General features: G+C 30.6%; 1 protein-coding gene across 2 annotated transcripts in view; it reads left to right on the top strand.

Annotated features, from left to right (window-relative positions):
- The window catches only part of Drgx (Dorsal root ganglia homeobox), a 309,721-nt gene extending 283,658 nt beyond the window's left edge, over positions 1–26,063 (top strand). For both annotated transcript variants that reach the window (XM_075359069.1, XM_075359075.1), the window contains exons 8-9: positions 15,157–15,254; positions 22,019–26,063. In XM_075359069.1, coding sequence (XP_075215184.1) covers positions 15,157–15,254; positions 22,019–22,305 — 385 coding nt within the window. In that variant the 3' untranslated portion in view covers positions 22,306–26,063. The remainder of the gene's footprint in view (positions 1–15,156; positions 15,255–22,018) is intronic.
- Positions 26,064–26,745: the final 682 nt, after the last annotated feature.

The raw sequence follows: 26,745 nt of genomic DNA, 5'->3' as shown, positions 1-26,745 counted from the left end.
ATTGAAGGAACGAATTAAAACTTAAGTAACAATAAATCAAGGAGAGAATTAAATGTATTAAGAATCACTGAAGATATTTTTCAGTTTATGTTTATGATATTTTTTTCATATGTTTAAAAAAGCAAAAAATCCTCTTATTAAAATGAACTGAGAAAAGTTTTGAAAAAATAAATCAGAAGAATGAAATAATGTTATAATAAATAAAATAATAATGTAATATATGAAAATAAATGAAATAATGTTATAAATAAATTATATATATATTTTTTGTATGAGTAGTTATAAGATTTATAATAGGGTGAACAAGGAAAAAAATATATAAATGATTTGGCTCAACTTCTACAAACATTTAAATAAAGTTTAAATCTCTCTCTCTGGTTGTTGAGATTAATATAATAATTATTATTTTTATGGTTACTAATTTTTTTAATAAGGTTATTTGTAATTTATTTAATTATTTTTTTTTTTTTTACTAAATTTAAAATAAAAACAGAATAGTGATGGTTATTTTTGTAATAATAAAATTGACGAGATTATTCAGTGAATAACCATCGCAAACTTGACGCTTTAATAAGGAATTAGTGTAAAAACTGTTAATAAAATACTGCATTTAATATTATGTGTATAATATTTATATAAAATGGTCTCTTCGTTCCTTAAAACAAAGTACAAAAAAAACATTTAACAAACTTTTGGTTTAATTTTTAAAACATTTTAAAAAAGTAGACTTACACTTCTAAATACCATTGCGTTACTTCTGTTCAGATACAAATACCCATCATTTTACACCTGAATCGAAGTCAGCATGTATGATGAGGAAATAAAATAGAAAACAATCACCTCCCAGAAAAATTTTTAAGCAGGCTAGACACAACTAAGACGTATTAGAATTACAATACTTGTATTATTTATTTTCTTACTGATCCAAAGTATAAAATATCAATATTTGATATTCAGTTATTTTGAATTAAAACGTGCAACCAACAAATCCCTCTAACCAAAGAATAAGCCAAGATTCAATTTCGTTCCTTGAAAACGATGTAGAAGTAGGTATATTTCCGTTCTAACAACAGTAATTTTCGCTCAATTCAAAGGTAACGTTCTACTTCAAACAGTCCAAGCACCGTCCGATTATAACTTACCTAAATCATTTAAAAACTTTTAGGAAGAAGAAATATCAATAATAATGTTTAGGGAGCTGAAGGTTATCGAGTAAAATTTAGAAGAAACAATTATTGAACTTTAATCAGTTAGTTTCCATTTACTCAGTAACCTTTTGACATCTTTCTGGAACTTCATATTCCGCGCTCATAAAACTTGTGGTCCTTGCCAGCAAAAAACTGAACCGAATACAATTTAAGGTCAGCATCGTTTGTGAAAGTTTTACCATTCAAAGAGTATGAAATAAACAATAAAAATTAAAAAAGGAGTTAATCTGATGGTAAAAAATCAGTGCCTTATGGGGGTGAGTCATCACATTCCAATAATTTTCTACGAGTTACCAAAAATATGTGAGGACTTGAATTGTCTTGATGGAACATAATTCCTTTGCGAATTGCCGATTCTGGCCGTTACCTTTGTTTCCTCCATTTTCATTATTTTTTTTAAGTAAACATCTGAATTGATAGTTTGGTTCCTCAAAAGTAACTGAAAATAAACATCTTTGTAATCCACCAAATTGGCAGCGTGCAGCATGTTCTTTTCTTGAACAAATTCAGCTTTCGACGTGGTTTGTGCTGGTTCATCACGCTTAGACCATGATCGTTTCCGATTAAAGTTATTGTAGACGATCCATGTTTCATCACCATGATGATTCGTTTCAAAAGAGGGTCGGCTTTATTACGTTTGAGATGCATATCACAAATATTGATTTGTTGTTTTAGTGAATTTCTTTCAGTTCATAAGGAACCTAAATATCAGGATTAACATCTTCTTTATGAGTTCACGACATTTGGTGTGATTTTCAATTGTGAGAGATACATTTAACCTCTCTTCAATCTCTCACACATTTATAAGACGACACTATTCAAATGTGGTTCGGATTTGGTCTTCATCGATTTATAGGTCAACCAAAACGATGATCATCTTTGAGTGAAAAATCTCCAAACGGAATTTTTTAAACGGATTTTGATCCTTGCGTTCTGCTGCACAGTCAACATCAAAAACTATACATATCTCTTCGCGATACTCAGCATCTTTCTTCCTACACAGGAATAAAAAAGTAAAATATGTGGAGATGTTCGTTTTTGTTCTCACCATAAACTAACAGGTGTAAAAAAATATACGCAAGATTTGCTTCTAAAGTATGATAAAAGTGACAGCTCTCAAATGACAAAAGAAAAAATCATAACATTGACAAAATTCTTTCAAAACAGACACAAAACTATCTGTTTGTGAAACCCGAATTTATTTTCTCACCAACCGCAATAAATTTCTTAAAAAATGGTTGATTTTTGCCAAGATTTAACAACGGATTCAAGAAAAGTAACAAAGAAAATATTAAGTTGCAGGAAATTTCATTATTTAATTAACTTATATTGAACAAATTCTTATTTATAACTGAACTATCTTCATGTAATTTAAAAAAAATATATAACTTTATAAAATTAATTTCTATAAAATGCTTCCTTTAATACTATTGATGTAATAATGTTTTCCGGGACAACCATGCCATGCCTGATCGGGATTCTGACCCCGGGACCTCTGGATGCAATTCATTTATATGTAATAAATTTATTAAAGAAATCATTCATAGAAATTATCAGAATAAGAAACAAATTCCAATCATAACGTTATTTATTGTGTGCATTAACTTAATTCATTTTAAAACAGTTTTAAAAAAAAGTATATTGTAGAATATGGAGATAAAGAATTACCGGAATTTATTGGTCGGATGACGAAAAGTTATTTAATGATTTTCTCCAAAACTTATCGCAATTATTACAAAATATTAAATTTAATATAAATATTTTAGGTACAAGAAAAGATATTGAACTGAGCTCGGTTAACAACAAACTTGGTTGAGGAAAGTTCGAATGATAAATTGAGTATATATTTGTTAATTTTTCTTAATTTAAAAAAAAGTTAGTAATAAATATTATTATAAATCTAAAACTGAAGTAACTTTGAAATGTTTTGACTCAATACCAATTAGAATAATTTTTTTCAAAAAAAAAAAAAAATTAAATACTCGTACAAATGAAAAAAGATTTTGGTTAATGAGTATGACGTGCGGTAAGCGGCGGATACAAGCCTAACACAGGATGTAACCAACAAAAACAGTACAGTCTCTATTGTTTTAATAAGTGTCACTAACGCCATTATAGTTGCGCGCGACTCAGCGCGGGCTACGCCTGACGCGACAGCCGGAAAGCGTTATAACATTAAATATTAACAAGTATTCTTAAGGTGAATAATTCAACAGGCCTCCCTTCAGTTGTTTGTTTCTTTTTAAAAGGTGGATAATTGAATTGCACGACATGAGCCCTCGTCTTCAGCGTTCAGAAAAACCCCCTTTTTCTCATTCCCCACTACTCCCGGACTCCACCAATCCTCTTAACGCAATTACGCTGCGCTAATGTGTTGCGTTCCTCTTACCGCGGACATTCTCTTCCCTCTTATTAGTGTTTCCCCTTCTCACGCTTTCTCTCTCTGTTACTTTTTTAATAATAAAGTTAATAAGTTTTATAATAATTGTATAAAAATAAACGAGTTTAGATGTGTTACTCAGACAAACTGAATTTTAAATTTCCAAAATAAATTAAATTTTTAATAGCATTTAATGACTTGATGGATAATGAAATTTTCTTATTTAGTAATTTAGAAATTAATTTAAATTCTCTTTTTTTTTAGTTTCACTCCTTTTTTAATGTAGCTTAAATTTTATTCAACAAATTTTTATCTTTTAAACAAAATTATCCTGACATAATTTAGCTGTTATCTCTCATTATAATAAGCTCTTACATCAAATCAACGAGGATCAGCGTTTTAAAAGTTTAATTTTAAACAAATTTTTTTTTATTATGCCAAGAAAGGGAAGATAATGTTCGGATTCGGTGACAAAATTTGTAAAAGGTGATTTATTGTTTTTGGGCCTTAATGACCTTATAGTTCTAAAAAATTTAAAACTTAAACTGATTTTTATTTATTTTGATGACGTTTTGAACATAACATGATATGACGATTCGAAAGAAACAATCTCTGAGCAGTAAACAAATTTTTTTAATCATCTATTACAATGGATAGATAATTAGGTAATTTTAAATAAATTAAAACTGAATTACTAAAACTTATTTAGAGAAAATATTTCATAATTATTATTGAGAAAAAGCATAAAAAAATATATTATTTTTAACTAATATGTTAGAATTTTTATTTTATTAATTTAAAAAATTGCTGAATCTTTAAAAATAAGATATCAAACCTACTCTTCATCTGTATTCTGTTCTGTTCTGAATCCTAAATGAAGTTAATGGACCACAGTTAAGGAAAGGAGTTAAAATTAAAGAATCTATACGTTCAAACACATTCAAACTCAACTGCTACAAAACGGTGAAAAAAGGAAAAACAATACTAATCCTCACAAAACCCAATCAAATGGTAACTTTTAAACCCGTTTCAACATTTGAATACTTATTGGGAAATCCGAACGTTTTTTAATCAGGATAGGAACATAGGATCAAAACCTTACTGATCAACGCTTTTGTGTTGACTGGTTTAAAATATAATACGCTTTTCCTCCATAAAGTAAAGAGTAACCTAAAAATAAAATGCTCTTGATTGAGCAGAAGGCTTTTTCTTTTACCCTTTATGGAAATATGTGGATAGTTCTAAACAATCCAGCTGATTCATAAACTGTTCATCCATGCCAAGACTAAGCATATGTTAATTATGCGTTATGCGTATCGCGTAACTTATGTAAACTCTCAACTAGGAATTTTTTTCACGCATTAAAATACACTTATCAAATTACATTATCAGAATTATAATATTATGTGATTTTGTAGGTTTAATTTCTTGTAATATTTGTATTAGATTTCTAGTAGATTAGAATTAAAGTTTAGATTTGTGGACTAATATATAATGTTGTAATAAATTTACACAGGAATCTAATTTCAATACGACGAAAGTTTTCAAAAGATTCTGTAAAACACATTAAAATAACGATAACAACTTAAATAATAAATCGTTTATATAAATGAAGGCCGGAAATATACATTTTTTTTTAAATAACGAATGAATAAAAGATTAAAAAATCTCTAAAGCACGTCTCAGTTAAGATGATACAGATAATTCATGACGCATGCACAGGCAAGTAGATACTACTACTGTTTATGTACGTGATGTCGTCACGTATTAGGATAACGTAATTATAATTCGTGGGACCGCTACTGATATTTGTATACTGGAATATTACTATTACGTCTCAGTATAATCTGCTTTCGATTGTAGTATTAATTTTGCGATTTTATTTACAAAACCTAATTTTTATCAAAACCTAAACCGACAATGATTGTTAACGAAGTTCAAACTGGCGAAAGAAGAGTGGATTAAAGAAAAGTGTTCAGAAGTGGAAAGAGAAATGAACATTGGTAAAATAGACGGAGCATACAGGAAAGTTAAGGAAAATTTTGGGGTACATAAATTAAAATCGAATAATGTTTAAACAAAGATGGTACACCAATATATAATACGAAAGGTAAAGTCGATAGATGGGTGGAATATATTGAAGAGTTATACGGAGGAAATCAATTAGAAAATGGTGTTATAGAGGAAGAAGAGGAAGTTGAGGAGGATGAAATGGGAGAAACAATACTGAGATCTGAATTTAAGAGAGCATTAAAAGATTTAAATGGCAGAAAGGCTCCTGGAATAGACGGAATACCTGTAGAATTACTGCGCAGTGCAGGTGAGGAAGCGATTGATAGATTATACAAACTGGTGTGTAATATTTATGAAAAAGGGGAATTTTTGTCAGATTTCAAAAAAAGTGTTATAGTAATGATACCAAAGAAAGCAGGGGCAGATAAATGTGAAGAATACAGAACAATTAGGCGTTTATAGACCTAGAAAAGGCATTCGATAACGTAGACTGGAATAAAATGTTCAGCATTTTTAAAAAATTAGGGTTCAAATACAGAGTGTCGCTTTATATGGATTTGAAACTTGGACAATCGGAGTATCCGAGAAGAAAAGATTAGAAGCTTTTGAAATGTGGTGCTATAGGAGAATGTTAAAATACAGATGGGTGGATAAAGTGACAAATGAAGATGTATTGCGGCAAATAGATGAAGAAAGAAGCATTTGGAAAAATATAGTTAAAAGAAGAGACAGACTTATAGGCCACATACTAAGGCATCCTGGAATAGTCGCTTTAATATTCGAAGGACAGGTAGAAGGAAAAAATTGTGTAGGCAGGCCACGTTTGGAATATGAAAACAAATTGTTAGGGGTGTAGGATGTAGAGAGTATACTGAAATGAAACGACTAGCACTAGATAGGGAATCTTGGAGAGCTGCATCAAACCAGTCAAATGACTGAAGACAAAAAAAAATTTACAAAAACATCGACGCGTTCGTTATCCACACGGTTGAGAGAATATTAAATCATTTACAGATGTTCGTTTCTGTTGCCATGGTTACAAAATTGTAATGAAGTAAACAATTTTTGTTTCTTTAATGAATATTTATAATAACTTAACCCCCAAGGGGGTTAGGGCCTCAATTTATGGCTTAAAACCTTCCCCTGGAAAACAAAAATGTATGTTGAAAATTTGAAAGCATTCGGTGGTTGATTCTCGCGTGATGCTGTGGGAAACAAAGAGAGCGCCACAAACTTTCGCATATATACAAAAGATTTCAACGTAAATTAAGCTTTCAATTAATTTAATCATATTAAATATGTAATTTCCTTATTTAGAATGTTTAAAATAAATAACTCAAAGCATTTAATTCTAAACCTTTAAGAAAAGGAAAACTCTTATTTTAGATTCTGCGAATAATATTCTTCTTCTGAATGCACCATCATCAAGTTAAATGAGATTTACTATAAATATAAGTTACTTAATTCTGGAAAGTTCGATTCATTTTGATGAACTAATTTACTGAAAAATATCGAAAAAATAATCCACTGTCATTCTATTAGTATACTCAGATTTTAAGTATCTTTAAGTAAATTTTAATTAGCTTATGCAGATTTTAAGAATACCTCGCATAGGGTGAGAGTGATGAAGTTTTCATTAGTATAGGAAAATCGAGCAAAAATTGTAAAAGTAAATAGTCTTGATCGCGTAATTTGAAGAATAATATTTACTACTCTACGAGTGATAATATAGGGAAAACGTGAAAGGAAGGAGAAGAATAGCAAAAATAATATTTGGAGGCTGTGAAATATGAGATTATGATAAATATCATAATCCACACGGATATATCACAATCAATATCATAATGTTTTCATTAATGAAAAAAATATTTATAAAAAAATTGATTTTTAATTATTTAATAGATAATTTCTCTAAACGAAGATAAAATTCGAATCACAAAATAAAGGTCACTGACTCGAACATACTCAAAATAACGGTCTGAAAAATATTTACGAGATAAACAAAAATTTTAATCACTTGAAAGAGATATATTTATCATATGATATTTAACTCGCATAAATGATTTAAGCAGGTTAGGTTCTAGGAGCTGCGTAACACTTTTCAATCAAAAGAAAAAAAATTAAAAAAAGAAAAAAGAAAAAAGCTAATTCAACTGAATCATAATTCATTAATTCCGATTAATGAATGTTAAAAATATTAACGACTCAATCATGTATTGTTAAAATATTACGCTAAAAATTAAATTTCAGTTCAAAAACGAATTTTAACGACAGACGGGAAACATCTATGTGACGAATTCCTTAGCGAGTTAAAAAAAGGAAACGTAAACTTCGTAGTAATGTTCTATTAAATATAAAATACGGAGGGCATATTTAACAAATAATATCAAACTGAATGAAATCTATATGAATAAATATTCTAATTTACGTAATAAAAAGACTCGTACGCAGTTCTGCGAAAGAAGAGCGGGTTTTCATTTCCGTCGTCCTCACTATTTCGCAGTCAGAAACGGACTGATTTTAAGAGTACAACCTACAATGGTTAATCGAATGTACGTACGTTTAATTAATCAGTAGACCCTACAAACAAGCATCAAGTTTCTGACTCACCACTATGAAAAATACAGCAATATACGAATACAGTCAACATAACCTCAAATTTGTTCTGACTTTAAATTGAACGTAACTCAAGAACGGCTCCACCAATCTTTACGTCAGATAGCATAAATCAATTTTAATGAAACTGATCTACTAGTTTTGGAGATTTTCGATACATAAAATTTTATAAATAAGCCTATACGAGGTCTGTCCAGAAAATAACCGAACATTTTTAATTACGCACCAACGGAGATTTTAGTGACGTGTGGTTGACAGCATTGTGTTCCTCATAACCTTTTCTGTAACCACATGTTCTTGGATTGTTGATATCTCGTTTAGTTATCGTGTTATTGTTATTTGAATGCAATGTGTTTAAGTGTCGGTAGCGATTTTTGTAATGTGCGATTTTTTAGTGATTGAACTTTTGTCTAAGTGTTGTAGCTGTAAACCCAGCTTCGTCACCCGCTACGATCCTTTGCATGTTTCATCGTCATCGGCTTGTTTAAGAAGTCGCCGACAAATGCCCACTCGATATTCTTTCTGCTGTTCAGTTATCAAATTAGGAACGAACTTTGCTGCAACTCGATAAATGCTCAATTTTTCAGTCAAAATGTCATGGCATGATCCAATCGAGATGCCAACCGCTTCTGCAAGTTCTCTGGCAGTCAATCGGCGATTTGCACGCACCAGATCGTTGATTTACTAAACGCGGGTGTCATCAGTTGAAGTCGAAGGCCTTCTTGGTCGAGGGTCATCTTCAATCGACTGACGATCACTTTTAAATCGTGAAAACCATTCATAACACTGCATACGACCCAGAGCATCATCTTCGTAAGCTTGTTTCAAAATTTGAAACGTTTCTGTGAAACTTTTCCCGTTTCATGCAAAGTTTTGCGTTGTATCGTTGCTCCCGAAAATTATACATTAAAAAAATCGCTAGTGACACTTAAACACGTTGCACTCAAATAATTATAACACGAAAACTAAATGAGATATCAACAATCCAAGGACATATGGTAACAGAGGAGGTTATGCAGAACACAGTGCTGCCACCCGCACGTCCCTAAATATCTCCGTTTGCTCGAAATTAAAAATGGTCGGTTATTTTCTGAACAGACCTCGTGTATATATATATATATATATATATATATATATATATATATGAGACCCCCAATTTAAGTGAAATTCGTATTCTCAAAAGAAAATTCATTTCACCATTCCTGCCATGTGACCGAAAGTAATACCGTAATTTTCGTGAAAAAGTCGGTAGAAAACTTTAAACCGTTTGAAAAAGAATTTTATGTTAATGTGTGAAATTAACACACAGACAAGAAGATATTTCTTCAGTAAATAGTTTTTTCCGTTAGATTATAACATACTGAATACTTCTAATGTATTAAATAAGTCTTTACTCATTTCATATATATATTCAAGTCACATTTTCTGTAAAATATTGAAAACAAGCAAATCCAAAGAGGTTTAGAATACTATAAATAGTTGATGAACGCCGGGTATGGTTAGAACAGGAGGGGGGTAATAGGGATGGGACTGTAAGCGCTCTTCCGTTGGGAAGTGGAATTATGTAAACCATTTTAAAAGATTTCATTTTTCTGCTTATACCGAGAACAGAGTAACGGAGGAGAGGGTAGGAATCTAATGCACTTTTCGACGTGTGTGTATGTGTACGTAAAAGTTGGAATGAGAGTATATAAATGTATCGTATAGATGTGTGACTGTTTTTTCGTTTGTGTACACACGCCTGTCAAAGTCCGTTCCGTTTCCTCAAACCTACCGGATTTAGGGCACTCGTTGAAAAATGCAATTCCATTTTTGATTTATGTTTTTTTTTTAAGCTTATATCAAAATAATATAAAAGACTATTGAAGTAATATACCCGTAAGAAGGCTTACGACTCAAACAAATTTAACATCACCTCATGTCATTGTTGTACTTTACTTCTTTATGTTTCACTATGACATACGATTATTTTCAAAGAAAGTCAGTCTCTTTTTATTTATAAGTTATAAATTAAAAAATTAGATTTAAATTTTTTGTTTAAAACATAGTTTACATTTATTTAATTTATGCTATCAAATGAAATATCTTTTTAAAGAAATATTATAAAATATTAAATTTTATCATATTTACTTAACCCAGCACTCGTAATAAAATCATTATTTTGTTATACATATAAAATATAGATAGCGCAACAATTTTATACTCTAACAAGGAATATGTGACGTCTTCCTATTCATATGATAAGTAGTTGAGATTATATTTATAATACACAAGAAGCGTTGCCTTCTTTTAACCATCGTTCCCTTCTTCGAAACAGATAACGGAACTACATTACCTCCACACAGATTATTTATTAGTTACACGCAAATAACAAGAAATTTAAATTTTATTCCATTGACTTTCCAGTTTTCACTTTTTTATTTGCCTTCGATTTCTTTTTTCTTTTATATTATTTTTCGTTATATTAGTTAAAAGTCTATCACATTCAAATAGAATTACACGTTTTTGAAGCCATGTAACGGTGTTTTTCTATAAGTCTGATTAAATTAATATTTCACATTTTATCTACAATATAAAACCCTCAACGGATCTGACTGAACTGTTTAAAACAGTATGATACGTTCACATGCAACACAATTACAGTGCAAAGGTGTTGGAGTAAAACTGTTCTTTAGGAACCCTCTACCTATCCTTAGATAGTGCTTCCAGATAATCGAGTGTGTTTTAATGTCCGGTAAAGTACTCTGCTAAGCGGAGTGGGCAGATGACAAGTTGTTTTATTTCTACTCGTATTCGCTAAGACTGAAATGATGATGCTGCTTGTCCTGTTTGGCTGCTGTCTGGCCAAACAAATTGTATGCGGCTGATAAAATGCCGCTATGAGAGTCTAGATCAAAATTCGAGGGTTGTCACGTAAAGATAACTATAGAATTGATATAAATTATATCAATTTGATAATATTTGATAATATTACAACTCAACAAGAAAGAATAATACAAAAAAAGAAATTACTGATTTTTTTCGTCTATTTTGGGTCAGATATTATAAGGTGTATCGAAATTTGAATTTAGCGCCAATTAAAAGAAAAGCAAAGTTGGTAGCACTTTATGTTGGGTGGTAACACTGGAATATAGCATTAAAATAATCCAGTCATTCGGTATCCAACTATTGTATGCTATTTATTTACAAGTATGAGTGTAAAAGAAGTGTTTTAAGCTTGGAACAGCGTATTATTACAAATTACTTGCAAAAGAAAATGTGATTCCGTCAGAAATTTTTGAAAGACTTGAAATACTCTTTGGTGAGGAAATATTGACAAACGCATTTATAGATGGTGTAAATGTTTTAAAGACGGTCGGGAACGTGTAGAAACTGACCGTTTGAAAACAACGACAACAGAAGAAATGGCTGACAATATTAATACCCTATTCAAAATGATAGTCAAATCATAGTCAAACAATGCGGAATATTGCAATATCAACGTCGGTAGTAAGGATAGCTCTATCAGAGATCAATTTAATTAATGGAAATAACCAACTTAGTTGCCGATCTACGAGGCGGAGTGGTAGTATCTCGGCCTTTAATCCGTAGGTCCCGGGTTCGAATCCCGGTCAGTCAAGGCATTTTTCATACGCTACAAAATTCCATTTCATATTCTCATGCACAAGCTTCGAGCTTAAACGGTCAATTAATCATCAAAAAAAAAACTATGCGCACGTTAAATTACATGAATGCGAACGGATGAACACAAGAGACACGCCTGCAAATGGCCCACACATGTTAGCACAATATGAAGAAAAAAAGCAATGTCTCTAGTGATGAAACTTGGGAAGACTGTTTTATCCCAGAAAGCAAAAGAGCATCGATGAAATGGCGACGTCCATCTCTGAAACAGAAAAATCTAGAAACCACCTTTTTTAGAAGGAAGAATTCTGGCTACATTCTTTCCGGATATGCGGGGTGTTTTACACATCGATTCCGTAACAGAGCAACGCACTATAAGTTTAAGTATTCCTCGAATTTACTAAAGGTTCCAATAAAACAAAACATCCGAAATAAGCGAAAAAAGTCAACAATCCGTTTCTTTTTACAAGAAAATGAGCGTTTTCATGTTGCCGTTCATACCAAGGTTACAAATACGTGAATTAAAATGGACTATTCTGTAACATCCGGTCTATAGTCCGGACCTTTGACGTTCGTGTGACTCTTAAAAGAAGGTTTATTAATAACAATTTATATTCCAATGAAGAAATTATTGGTGTTGTTCGGGAGTGGGTTTGTCAGCAGCCACAGGAATTTTTATCTGATGGAAAACGGAAGCTACCCGAAAGATAGCGCTTGTGAACTGAAAAGGAGGGAGACTATATAGAAAAATAACAGTGTGTAATTTACTTGCTTTACGTTACTTTTTAAGTAAATAATAAATAACGAGAGGTTATCTCTAACGTAAAGACCGTTTCACTGTAAAAAAGTTTATTCTGGAAACTTTATAAAATATTTTTTTATTTCTCTTCAACTACATACCTTATACTACTTCTCTATATAATCGTCACATGAAATAAGAAATTTATCGTAGCGATACACAAGCTTCAATAAACCCTCGTCGTATTCTTCAGACTCCAGTCCATTTAGCCACTGATTAACAGCATTTTTAAGTTCATCGTCATCCGCGAATTGCTTACCGCTTAAAAATTCTTTCAATTTCCCAAATAAATGGTAATCAGAAGGAGCTAAATCCGGACTACATGGTGGGTGATCGTAAATTTCCCATCCAAATGTTGTCAGTAAATCACGTTCGAATCCGTAGCATGTGACACACATTATCGCGTAGCAGAACAACGCCGTCGGTCAGCCGCCCACGTCGCCGATTTTGAATGGCGCGCCGTAATTTACGTAGAGTTTCGCAATAGGCTTCTGCATTTATAGTCGTTCCACGTAGCATGAAATCAATCAGCAGTATGCCAAACCGATCCCAAAAGACTGGCCATCAGTTTGCGTCCAAATGGATGGGCTTAATCTTTGTCGGTCTGGTTGGTGATTGAGGATGACGCCATCACTTGACTGCCGTTTTCTCTCTGGCGTGTAATACGAAATACATGTTTCATTACCGGTAACAATCGAATTAAGGAACTCATCACGTTTTTCTGTGTAGCGCAACAAAAATTCCAAAGCAGATCCCATTCAGGTTTTTCTTGTGACGTTCTGTTAAGGCGTGTGCACCCAACGTGCACAAACCTTTCTAAAGGCTAAATGGTCACAAACAATGTGACCGATAACAGCTCTTGAAATACCAAAAAAAAGACCAGGTCGGAAACCGTTGAGCGACGATCTTTCTTATTTCATCATCGACACGTTTCAACAAGTCCTCGGTGATTATCGAGGGCCTCCCCGAAAGTTCTTCATCGTGGTTCTTCATCAAGTTCTTCATTAATTCTATTATTTCTAAACTTTCATACTATTTTTGGACGTTTCTTTCATCCATTATATCATCACCGTACACAGTAACCAACTGCCTGTGAATTTCAGCCGGCTTAACGTTTTGATGGTTAAAAAAACGTATGACTCCGCGTATTTCACAGTCGGCGGTAACATCGATTTTCCCATTCATTTTATAACGTAAGAACTCACACCTAATCAAAGATACTACAACGCGACAACTTACAGCCAACAACGCAGTGTGTACATTATTAGAGTGGCCATGAACGACACAGGTTCGCCAACCTTAAGGAGAGACATTTCCCAGCGGTCTTTAGAGATATCCCTCGTATAATAGAAATTTAGATGTTCCTGTATAATAATATTCCGGAGATTGCGCTTTCGCAAAACCGGTAGGACAGTGAAAGAGGTCTGCGCTGTATATTAAGAAGAAAGATGCGCGAAGAAGGTTTAGTGAAGGAAAAAGCTAAAAAATAATCGTAATATTCATTGAGCGATGCCACTATTTGCATCGGCGGCATTCTGATTGTGACCAAGCTAATTTATGCTTTAAAGATCTATTAGAAAACTTCTAGTGAAGTCCAACTGGATGGAGATGTGGAAATTTCTAAAGATCTTTCCTAAGGGATATCAGGATGAATTCGCATGGCTCTTTAATTTCTTAAATTATAATAATTTTTATTGCAACATATATTTAAGCTTATAAATTTAAAACCCCTGCTGTCCAAATCTGAAAAAAGTTCGGGGAGAAAGGAGTTCGTTGTTAGGAGGGAATATTAAATTCGTAACTCGATAGTGTTATTCGTGTCATACTGCAATTCCTTCAAAGATAAATCGTCTTTTCTTACCCTTCTTCTTATACCTGAATCATTCTTCCCTATTTTCAATGCCATCAATGTACATATGATCCGCTAGGTTTATCGGAACCTATAGAAATTTTTTGTATATTTTGGTATAGTATATGTTACATTAATTCATTCTAAACGTATTATTTTTACACTACATCCTTGTACGGAGTAGATATGCTTAAAAAAAAAATACAAAAAATATTGTGTTTTGATTTCCGGTTTTGAATTAAATTTTTTTTCACAATTATTCATCTCATAACCTTTGAATAACATTTGACGAACTGTTTCATTAGTGTTATGAAAACTGAAATTTAGTAATATCCGATATAATTAATAAATTTATGGATAAACCCAAAGATGTTTAGAATTAGAAAAGAGAATTAATGTACACATAACGTTTTTTTTTTTAAATAAATAAATGGACCGATTTTTAAAAAAAAACAATAACACTTTTTAATTTGAAATATAATAAATTTGTATGATTTATTTTATGATTTTTGTTTCATAAAAAAGGAATATTTTTATATAAGCTAAAGTTTAAATTTATTTTGTCATTATAATAAAATAAAAAGAAGTGTCGAGCGCGCATCACTTGTTTTATCTAGGGAGGATTTGATGTGATAAGATTGGGGCTAAGTGTTTGCTTGTTTTTCAGGGGCAGTTTCCGGCCAGTGGGGGAAACCACGCCTCGAGGTCACCCTTCCTTATTTTTTCCACCGCAATTTCCACCACCGCTATTTCCAGGACTTAAAGGTAAGTCAGTTATAAAAGTGAAATATATTATTGTATAGCATTTTCTTCTTTCTTTTTTTTTCTCTCTTTTCACTGTAACCTTTCTTTTTACTATTCTTTTTTCTCTTCATCTCATATAAATTTATTTATGGCCTGGTAAGAAGTTTCTTTTTATTATTACTACTTTTATACAGAATGTTTTCCATTCATACAGATGTATTTATAAACTAAGTGTTTTATTCTATCATTTATATAGCAATATTTTGGTTATTTCATCTAATTATAGTTTCATGATTAAAAGTTTTAAAAAAACTTTTCTTTCCTTTATGATGTATATGTATTTTTCGTTTCGTGTTTTCAAACGAGAGTAAAGATTTTTAAAATTAAACATTATAAATTCGTATCTGAAAAATACAATTAAAAAAAAAAATTTGCATGTATCACTTCAGTTTTTCTGTCATAATTCATCTGATGATTTTTACATTTATTTCCTTATCTTTATATTTTATGAAAAATTTTAATATCAACGATATTTAAAATATCCACTACGCAAATTTTAATAAAATTTAAGAACGGACTCTTTTACTTTCCTGGAATCATAGCTCTTGGGCTGTGGTGCGAGAATTAAAGCATGGTATCAGCCAAAATATTGGGGATGAATGTTTTGCACTTCTCATGTTACATAAGACCCTAAAATATATTAAAAAAACATGGAGGCTGATGTCCTTATGTATTGGCGTATTTGAAACTTAACGACTTTTGACTGGATGAACCGATTTTTGATGAAATTTTGTACAGAGACTCGTGTATATGGAGCAATATTTTGATAAAATCTTGGGGTCAATATCTCCTGGAGGTGGAGTAAATAGTTTTTTGGGGTCAATTTTGTCAAAAAGTCCACTTTATATTAAGCTCAATACATGCATGCATCTTATCATTTTCAAAAAAAATTGTTTTAAAATTCTTCCCTTCCCCAAAAATCAAAACACTATCTTTTTATTTATAGCACATTTTTAATGTCTTCCCAGACATACTAGGAATGTAAGTGACCCGATAGAAATTCTCTACTTTGGGGGCAATACTGGAAGTGGGGGAGCCAATCAAAGTTAAAAATATCGATTTTTTAAATCTTTTTTGGTTTACTTAAACTTTTAAATAATTTCTTTCATGTATCATTGCTTTCCACTGTTTAAGAACAAATAATCAATCAGGAAAGTATTACAAGTTTGTTGTCCGCTTTTTTTAATGAAAAATGAATGAGAACGAACTCTGAATAATGTAAATTTAATACACTCTTACACAAATGTAGGTAATAAATAAGAAAACAAAATAATAACATTTAATATAATAATAAAATTTAAGGAGTTATTAAGATAAACTTAGTCACATTAATATACTCAAAATCAGCAAAAAAATGTGATTTTTGTGTTCAAAAACATGCACTTCAATTTACCAAACATTGATGCTTTAACCGTTACTAATTTTCATTAGAAATGTTTTTATTTTTACTTCCCTATTTTGTTTTAAATCTTCTTTATCTTTATATTTTATCAGTCTATATTTCAAGATATTTTTAAGAATCTTTGTAATTCCTTTATATCTTATACAAATAAATTTTTGTAAATTTTTTGTAGTCTTCGCTTTTATATTTTCTTTACTTCGTCAATCGTTTTTCACTTTGTTATATAACAAATTTTACTACTTCTGGAATTTATATACTCCTGTCCTTGTATAAAATTAAAATAGATCAATTTAATTTAGGTTTCTAAAATATATGTAAACTCAATTAATCAATTAATTTTCGTAAATGAATAGTAGCGTCTCTGCTTTTCTTCCACAAGGTTCTGTATTCGAACCGTGGTCAGGCTTGACATTTATTCACACGCTATAAAATTCATTTCTTATCAGATAAAATAACAATACGAGCAGGGCGATTAGTCGTACGCGTTCAGTTACCAGAAAGAGGAAATAAATTTTGACTTCAGAAAGCCGTTTGCAAATGCGTTGAGAAATATATTTATGAACGTTTGCGTGATAAAAATGCGTGATCAATTCCCGTACCTAGAACTTTCCGGATTATAATTAATGACGTTACCATTCCACTTCAGAGATTATCGGACTGACTTTATTAATTAGAAACTGATCGATATTTAATAATATAAAAAAGAAAAGTATGATATAAACTGCTGAATTTTATGTATAAAATTAACTTGGTTTTATGTTTGCTGGCATAACAAAACGATGTTAGGGGACATACCTAACATCGTAACATACCTAACATTATCTATACAATAGATAATTAGTAATCACTTTCAAAAACATTACAGTTATTCTTAAAAGTAACAAAATCCGATCTTATGATGAAAATTGAGGAATGAAGTGGTTTACTGTTTTCTTCTATAGTGAGTCTATATACCGGTTGTCTATGAATATATTTTGCCTACAAAAATTAGGTTATATTCAGTCTTACGTTTAACAATCATTCTGTTCATCACAAGGACTGTCTATAATGAACAGCATTACTCTAAAAGAAAGTAATTCTTACTAGTGCTTCTTATTTTTGAGGTGCATATTTTATAACCATAAAACGACTATAGTGAATTAATAAATTTATATAATTTTTTCTCTAGTAAAGAACAAATTACATACAAGTTTCCTCTACTCCTTGCAAGCAGTAGAGGAAATTTGTTTAGACTAGAAAATCCGTGATATATATTAGTACTTAAGGAATTTTTTCAGTACTTTCTGATTGGAGTACTAAAAAAACTTATTTCGGGATTTTCTCAGCTGAAAAACCTGCTAGAATAGCCAACTTTTTTTTATCCACGGCCTTTTTATAGGGTAAATCTTTTACTCTATTTCGTAAAGAATAAAATGTAGTTTTTTTTAAAGATTTTAACAACTTTTAGTTGTCACACAAATTCGTTACTGTGTAAAAAGAACTGTGTAAAAAAGTAAAAATAACGTACAAGGTCAAATTGATGAATTTCATCGTTCGTTCTTTATCTTAATGGATATATATGGATAAAGATATATCTTTATAGATATATCTTTACCATAGAACAACCTGGTAACGGAAATTCGGTTAGTAATATAAATTCTGGTAATATAAAAAAATCAAAACTTTATATTAATTTGTTTTATCGAAAATTGTTTTACTCTGATAAATAATGAACTTTAGTTTAAATGCGTTTTCCTAATTTTTTTTCATATGTTCTAGTGGGCACATAAATTTCCATTGGTTCTATTAAGGATAAAAGTAATAGGGTCGCTTCTTAATCGAAATTTTTCAGTAACTAAATTGTATTAATTTTTTTTTTAAATAATTAAAATGAAGTAAAAGAGGAATGATGAGAAATATTTTATTGGAGATATTATATAAAATGTAAATATATGAAGATAAAGAAAAAAAGATTAAAAGAAAAAGAAATGGTTGTAAAGGTAATTACTTAATTGTGTTCGCTTGGGCTCTTCGTTACATTTTGATTATGCAATAAATTGGAGGGAACAGGCTGCGATAAATTCAAATTAGTATATGCCAGGGTAGCGACGCCGTGTTTATTCAATAAATCTCTGGCAAGTTATCCCATTATTTGGGAGCAGGTGTGATTCGCGTGCTAAGTTGATTCCCCAAACCGATCATGTGTGAACGAGCCAGCAACCTGTTATTACTTTCCTCACAAGCTCCTAATTCATTTTACACTTTACAAACACATACACACACACACATGCATACATACACAAACTCAACTGCCTTCGTTCTTTTACTACCACATCGTACCAGTTGAAATGGCAAAGTTTTAATGCCATAATTCCTAACACAAAATGACGTAACACATATTACTATGACGTTTACATTGCCCCTACTCTCATATTTCTGTTTCCATTTAGTAAAATTATATTCTACAATCGCCATTTGGCTTTATTTTATAAGTTATTATTCAAATATGTTTTTGTTATAACAATTTTCAAAACGTATAAATTATGTTTATACAGTGTAATTTGTATTACAGTTTAATGAAGATAAAATATGTAATTTAAAAATAAAAATATTTCAAATTTCTTTTTTCTATAAATATATATTAATTTCGCTAAAATAAATTAAACGTGACATACCGACTAATTTACAATATTTTTGTTAATCATAATTCTTGATTTCCTTTTAGTGTAATTCTAACGTTAGCATTTGACATTGTTTACTACATCTTGTATCGGCAATTTGTTTTATCTACTTTAATTAATTATCTATTTATTATATTTGCAGTTTTTACTTTTGATAAATTCTTCTGTTTCATGAAATACTGTTTGTTTTGATACTAATGTGACCACCAAACATAATAAAACCTTTTAAAGAATCAACGCGTAGAGGAGACGTACATCAATTATATTACTTCTCTCTTTTTCAGTTTAGTCTCCGGAACCACCGTAAAGTATTACGTCAGATGATATGTATGAATTTAAATAAAGTGTAGTCCGGTACAGTCTCAGGTCGACCATTCCTGAGATGTTTGGTTAATTGAAACCCAGCTACCAAAGAACACCGGTATCCACGATCTAATATTCAAATCAGTAAAGTGACTGCCTTTACTAGGATTTGATACTACTACCCCTACTACCGCTATTATCGATGATATGCATACGGCAGCAGCTACCAGTATAACAGTGTATAGTAGATGATACACCACCTACTTGATATTTCTCGGTTCAGTAATTTTATTTATTCCTTTTTGTGTATCAAAAGCAATCGTGCTTCTTAGATGAAAGTAACACTCGTAATGATATGAGTTCTCTTGATATCAACTCTTTTAATTTTTTGTTATAATAGTTTTTCTTTAATAAAATTTACCATAAAATTCAATAACATAAAATTCCTATATCTAATTTAAGTTAAATTTTTAAATTTATTTTAGTATGTTGATTATGTTAGTCTACATTTGTTTATATTTTATATACGTTCCTTTATTTTCCTGATATAAATAATGCAATTTCTCATGTTTTTATATTAGTTTTCCTCCCTTCTGTTACATTACATTACCTTTGTTTAACTTTTGATTACTTTCAAGTTCTTTGGTATAATAAAAATGTACTTTATTGAAATCAGGGGGTGTTTGTATAGTCTTATAAACCTGTCTTATTAATGTGTATTAGCCTATGATATGTATAGCTTATCCAGTCCTTGACTGGATAGGCTATACATATCTTCTGTCTTCCAAACATTACATAATTCAGATGGTGTACCATCAACTCTTGTTTTACTTTTTTCTAAGCTGAGTGAAATTTATCGTTGTGTACAGTCTCCTCTAAAATCGTTATCAGTTTTTTTTTTCTTATATTGTGAGACAATATTTCCCCTCTAAACAGTCTTTAATGTATTCCTTCTATTAGCTCTTTCTCCTCTAACAATGGTACTCCGTCTTGATCTCTAATATTATTATACTCTATCTTCATTTCTTCAAAATCTTCGCTTACTTTTTCACGGTAAAATCTGTGATATCTGTAATTATTTCCTTATCTATATCATTACCTTAACTTCCTTGTTATTTTGATTTTCTATTAATTTTACTTCATAAAATTTATTTAGTACTTCATTATTTTTCATGTTGTTTTATTTCTGTATAAGTCTCTTAAATAAATTGTATTTTAAATTTGTCTTAAAAGTCTTATAATTTTAGTGCGTTTTTTCAAACTTATTTTTATAATTAACTATAAACAAATAATATCAGATTATTTAATCACTGCTAAGGTTTTAAGCAATTTTATTTCTTGAATTACTTTTCATCTACGTTAAAATTTAAATTACGTCCTTTTCTCACTCTTTTACTTTTTTTGGCATCATAGCTTTACAACTATGTTAAAAAATGGATTATGGTTTTTTCATTTCTCGATGTTTCATGACTCAGGAATCCCGAAAAACAAAAATTTGGGGGGATAATGTTCGTACGTAATTATGTTGGCGTATTGAAGCTAATAACTTTTGACTGCATAAACCAATTTTGATTAAATTTGGCAAAAAGACTCGTTTTATGGGGCAGTATTTTTGGTGAAAGGTCAGGGTCAATATCTCAACGGGGTGGGTAGATAGTTTCTTTGGGGTCAATTTTTTCAAAATTTGGTACATAACCCCAGTTTATATTAAGCTCAGTACAAACAAAGCTTACATGCTTTTTATTTGCTAAGCTTTCGCAAAAATCGAAAAAGCCATCCTTTTTATTTGCTGAAATATATTTAACTCAATTTTTGAATTATCTATTTAAAAAATATCGGTTTTTTATTTTTTAAAACCTTTTTCATGTATCATTATTTTCCACTATATAAGAATAAATAAATATTATCAGTACCAGTAAAGTATCAAGACTTTGTTAACTTTTTTTTATATTACAGTTTTACTTTCTTTTTTTTCTTATTACCCTGTACTGGTAGAGTAGTTTAAAACAACTGATATGCTTTAAAAAAATAAATAATTTTCCTAAAATGCAGTTAAATTTGTCAATAAACATATATAACATCAATAAATGTGATGAAAGATTCCAAATAAGTTGTATCAATACTGAAAAATGAATTTAAGAAAAACTTTCATATTATTTTTTTACTATTCGTATATTAGATTTAAAACACCTACGCCCGTTTTATTTATTGCGCAATAGACTGGCTGCAAAGCGTCTACGTAGATTTATTAAATTATTTATTATAACCCGGTTTAAATTTAGCCTGTTATTATAGATATACCTGCAGTAGGATAAACTAGATAATTTTATATTTAATTAGTCTTTTTTTATTTTTTGCAGGATTTCCTGGACTATGTTCGTGTTGTCCAATAAAACCTTTGGGACTATTACCTGGAGGAGAAGGTGGAACTGCCGAACAAAGATCGTCCAGTGTTGCAGAACTTCGACGTAAAGCACAAGAGCATAGTGCGGCGTTGCTTCAAAGTTTGCAAACCGTGGCAAGTTTTCAACAACATGCTGCCGCAGCTTTACAATTACAACTACCTTCTTTGTCAACACTTCATGCATTAACACGTAAAACTGAATCGCCACCAACTACAACACAACAATCAACGTCTTCATCGTAGGCTATTCCGACTTATTACTGCAATAATCATTAGTTTATTAATAATAATAAATAATAATTAATATTAATAATAATGAACTGATAAGTAATTAGATGTATTCACATTTCTCGTTAATTTTTTTCTAAAAACATCATTCGAATTTGAATATTATTATAATACTTGTGTGCATATGGATAGTGCTCGGTACTGATTTGTTTTAAAGCACACCACTAAGAAATTACATTTTATTACTGTTTTTAAAAGGAAGTAATTAAAATAAATGTAATAATTACCATTATAATTATATAATACTGTGTTCTGGAGCTGTAATACTGCATTCTGAATCTTATACCAACTTTATTATATCCAGGAATTTGGATATGTAAGATTCCAAGATACCTCAGAAAAATTCTAATTCTGTATTTTATAAAAGACGTTGCTTGTTCAATTTGATGTTAATTAGATCTCCCAAACAAGTCAGGAAAATTAGCTACAATAGCGTATTAGATTTCAAAAATATTTATCCAAGAGGCTCATGTTTTCTAGATCTGATGATAAGCTTATCACAAGAAGAAAAATTAATATAAGAAGTTATCAATAAATACAGATTTTTATGAATAATATAGGTATTTTTTTATAGATCAATAACCAGAGAGGTTACTATTATCTGATCTAAAAACACTAAAGGCGCACTAAACTTTTACTAAAAACAATATATTTTACTATGTTGAAATAAAAAAAAACATAAAATTTGTTAAAAGAATATTTATAGAAGTACATAAATAAAGAATGTAAGCAAAATGGGTGCGTACAATAGCAGTAAAAAAAACAATTCCTTAGAATCTGCATAGAGGATCTCCATCTTCTATCAAACGACTTCAAAGTCGTTTGGCTTTTATAGAGATCTACAGTTTTATTCCGATCTTGATGAGATTATTCACACTAACAGCTCCAAACAAGAGAAAAATTGTTATCCACATTTAATTTTGGAAAAATTATTCTCACCCCCTTTTTCACTCGCTAAATGTAGCCTCTAATCAACCTCAAATTTTACGATTAAGTTTACAAATATTTAGCGAGAAAATAAAGTCGTTACTATGAAAATCGATGAGAAGTGGAAACATAATATCATTGAAAAAATAATTATGTTGGGAAAAAAGGACGTTGGAAAATTGAAAATTTTGGAAATTTTGCATTGGAACTTTTGACTACATACCCTTCAAAAACTATTGCACTGATTTCAACCATTATTTTATTTTATTATTTTTTTTTACAGAGAAGCAAATAGGTTATAAAAAAAGTGATATACATTTTTTTCGAAAAATGAAGAAATTATGCAACTTTGAAAAATGCATTTTTTTGTGAAACGTTTAAATTTCATTATTTCGCGAGTACTACTGCACCGATTTCAATTAATCTTTTTTTATATTTTCTTTATTTTTTATGGGAAAACTTATTTTTTATTGGCTACATTGTTATAAATACGCATGTAAAGACGCGTGGTAGGAGCTAATTGAACATAAACAAATATCAAGATAGTTATACAATATTTATCGGACAACAGAAGAAATTAGCAAAACAAATTGTAAATAAAAACAAACAAAACTCAAACGGACTAAAACACAACAAAATGGACTGAGATTGGAATTAAATTTCTTAGCTTCCAATTTTTTTTTTGTGAATGAATTAATTCACCTCACAAGCTTAAAAAGTAGCTTGTATGTAGAAATGTGAAAATGGAAAATTTTAGAGTACGAAAAATGACATGTCTCACCAGAATTTGAACCCGGTATATCCGGAAGAAAGGCCTAGACGTTATCACTCCCCCACGGAGATCTATGAAAAATTAATCGTTCTTCTTTTTTCATAATACTACTAATGCAGAAAGTAAGAAATTTAAAAAAAAATGTTGAAAGTAAAACAAAAAAAAACCGTTTATTCTAATTTCATCTTTAATTACTTAAAGTACTAGTATAATTAAAAAATAAAATAGTTTGTTGGTTTAGAGATTGTTTTCGTACTTTCAATAGCAATTACAAAACAACTATTCTAACATCAACTAAACAGTAACCATGCGCTGCTAACTGTGTAATTATAGAGAACTCTGTAAGAAAAACTTGGTGAAAAAAATCAATATTTTGTTCAATACAGTTTTATCTTTAAATAAGACTAAAGTCTGACTTAATACAACATTTTTTACTTGTTTTTTGAATGCGATCCAGAATCATCAACATCTTTATTTGTAAAATAAAGTACTAATTTTTATTCATTTTATAACAATTGAGTAGTGTAGAATGGTTTTTAATAAAAACATGAGTATTGTGGATATGTCTAAAAATAGATTGGTACTGTCTCAGTAAAATAAAAGAAAAATCTACCTATTGAAATTATCAGAAGGATAATTGGAGACATTTAGATGTATCATGGTTTGGCCATAACATTCTATGTTGAAAATTTATGAAATATGAGAAAGGCAGTCTGGAAAGAATATTTTTCACCTACTCGATAAATGAGCAGTCATTACACAAACTGTGCCGCAAAGTACCCCACTTACGGTTTGTAAGTTATTTACAGCCGGTTTTACGGAAAACTACGCTAAAGAAGAACGAAGGACTCACTGCTACGGATTGAACCCCGCCCAGCCTGAATCCGGTCGAGGTGTGATGATGAAGACAGCGTGAGTGAAGTAACCTTCCTAACTTAGATTCACCAAACAACCATCCTCCTTTTCTAACTTACAATTTTGGTCACTGTCATACATGTAACTCTCTCCGGGGGGGGGGGGGAGTGCATTGCATCCTCCAACAACTAAGGCCTCCAAGAAGCGCATCCCTACTAGGCCGGAAGATGTTCAGCGGACGGACTGAAGGGAAATCACGCCGGGAGAACGAAGCACAAATACGGCTGATCTACCAAGGTCAGCAGGAGTAAATTATTCAATCTGGTCTAAAGGACCGGAACACAACACACAACTTCATCCATATGTAATTAAATAAATTAAAATATAACCGCCAAATAAGCAATTATCCACCCGATAAAAAAAAGAATGACACAGCAGCAAGGGACTTTTGTCCAGGCTCTGCGATCAGAACGGAGATGTTTAAATCTTCCGCTATCCTAGCGTTCTATTCCCAAAGGATCAGATGACTGGTGTAAATAATAAAAAAACATTAGAAAATGGTACTAAATTATGATAACAACAAACACTTCCTACCGTACTCTAACCTACTAGACGAGATCAGACCAGTTTTATTGAACTGAGCAAGCTTAAACAAAAAAAGGTTTTCAAGGGAAAGATAAACCTCTCAAAAAAGCCTTCATGGGAAAAATATAATCAAAACTAGTCGCCTAATGATTTAATCTGGAATCGGATTCCAAAAAAAAGATCTTTATTAGTATAAAGAACATTCATTCCAAATAAATGGAATGAATGTTCTTGAATCGTGCTTCAGATGTGGAAATATTACAATACACCAAGTTTATACAAAACTTTGTATGTTTGTAAAAAACTACTATGAGGCTCTCAACAAACTAAACATGTAAAGTACACAAAGTCGAAATAAGTATTTATGAATCGCACCAAAAATCCCAACAACGCCACAAGAAAACTAAACAAAACTTTTAAGATATACAAATCAAAGGAAGATCCCTAAGAATATTATTACGCGCCAGTCCATTATTACGAAAGTATTAAATAAAAATTTTATTTAAGTAATTACAGATACCGAAAATTACTTAAGCAATATATAACTTAACGAATACTTAACAGGATACTTCAAAGAAAAATACATTGTAAACTGAATAGATTTTAAACATTATAACAACTTGTAAAAATTTAAGTACTTTAGGAAAAATATTATAAATCTGTTCCGACGTTATCAATATTTAAATGCATTTATCCACTTTTAAAGTACGAAATTATAAATAAAAAAACATTTTAAATGTTTGGTGAAAATCTGTTTTTAAATCTGAAAAACTTAAACTGACAAAAAATCATAAAGCCTTACATAGGTCTCTTCAAATTTGTGTGATTCCTTTACTTTTTTAGTCTATTTTTTAAAAATAGTAACTTGTTTTGCGATACTACAAAAAGAATAGGTATTTTAATGTAGGAGGAAGAAGCATTTTCTTATGGGAACCGGTACCTATCTCTTTTTCTGTTTAGCCTCCGGAACCACCGTAAGGTAATACTTCAGAAGATGAATGAGGATGATATGTATGAATGTAAATGAAGTGTAGTCATGTACAATCTCAGGTCGACTATTCCTCAGATGTGTGATAACTTGAAAACCAACCACCAAAGAACACCGGTATCCACGACATAGTATTCAAATCTGTATAAAAGTAATTGCCTTTTATAGAATTTGAACCTTAGAACTCGACTTCGAAATTAGCTGATTTGCGATAACGATTTCATCACTAGACCAACCCGTTGTAAGCATTTGTATCTATAATATTCAT

This window comes from Lycorma delicatula, chromosome 1, assembly GCF_047948215.1.
Source record: "Lycorma delicatula isolate Av1 chromosome 1, ASM4794821v1, whole genome shotgun sequence".
NCBI classification, from domain to species: Eukaryota; Metazoa; Arthropoda; class Insecta; order Hemiptera; family Fulgoridae; genus Lycorma; species Lycorma delicatula.
The sequence above is the reverse complement of the archived record's forward strand: the minus strand, read 5'-3'. Positions and strand labels throughout refer to the sequence as shown.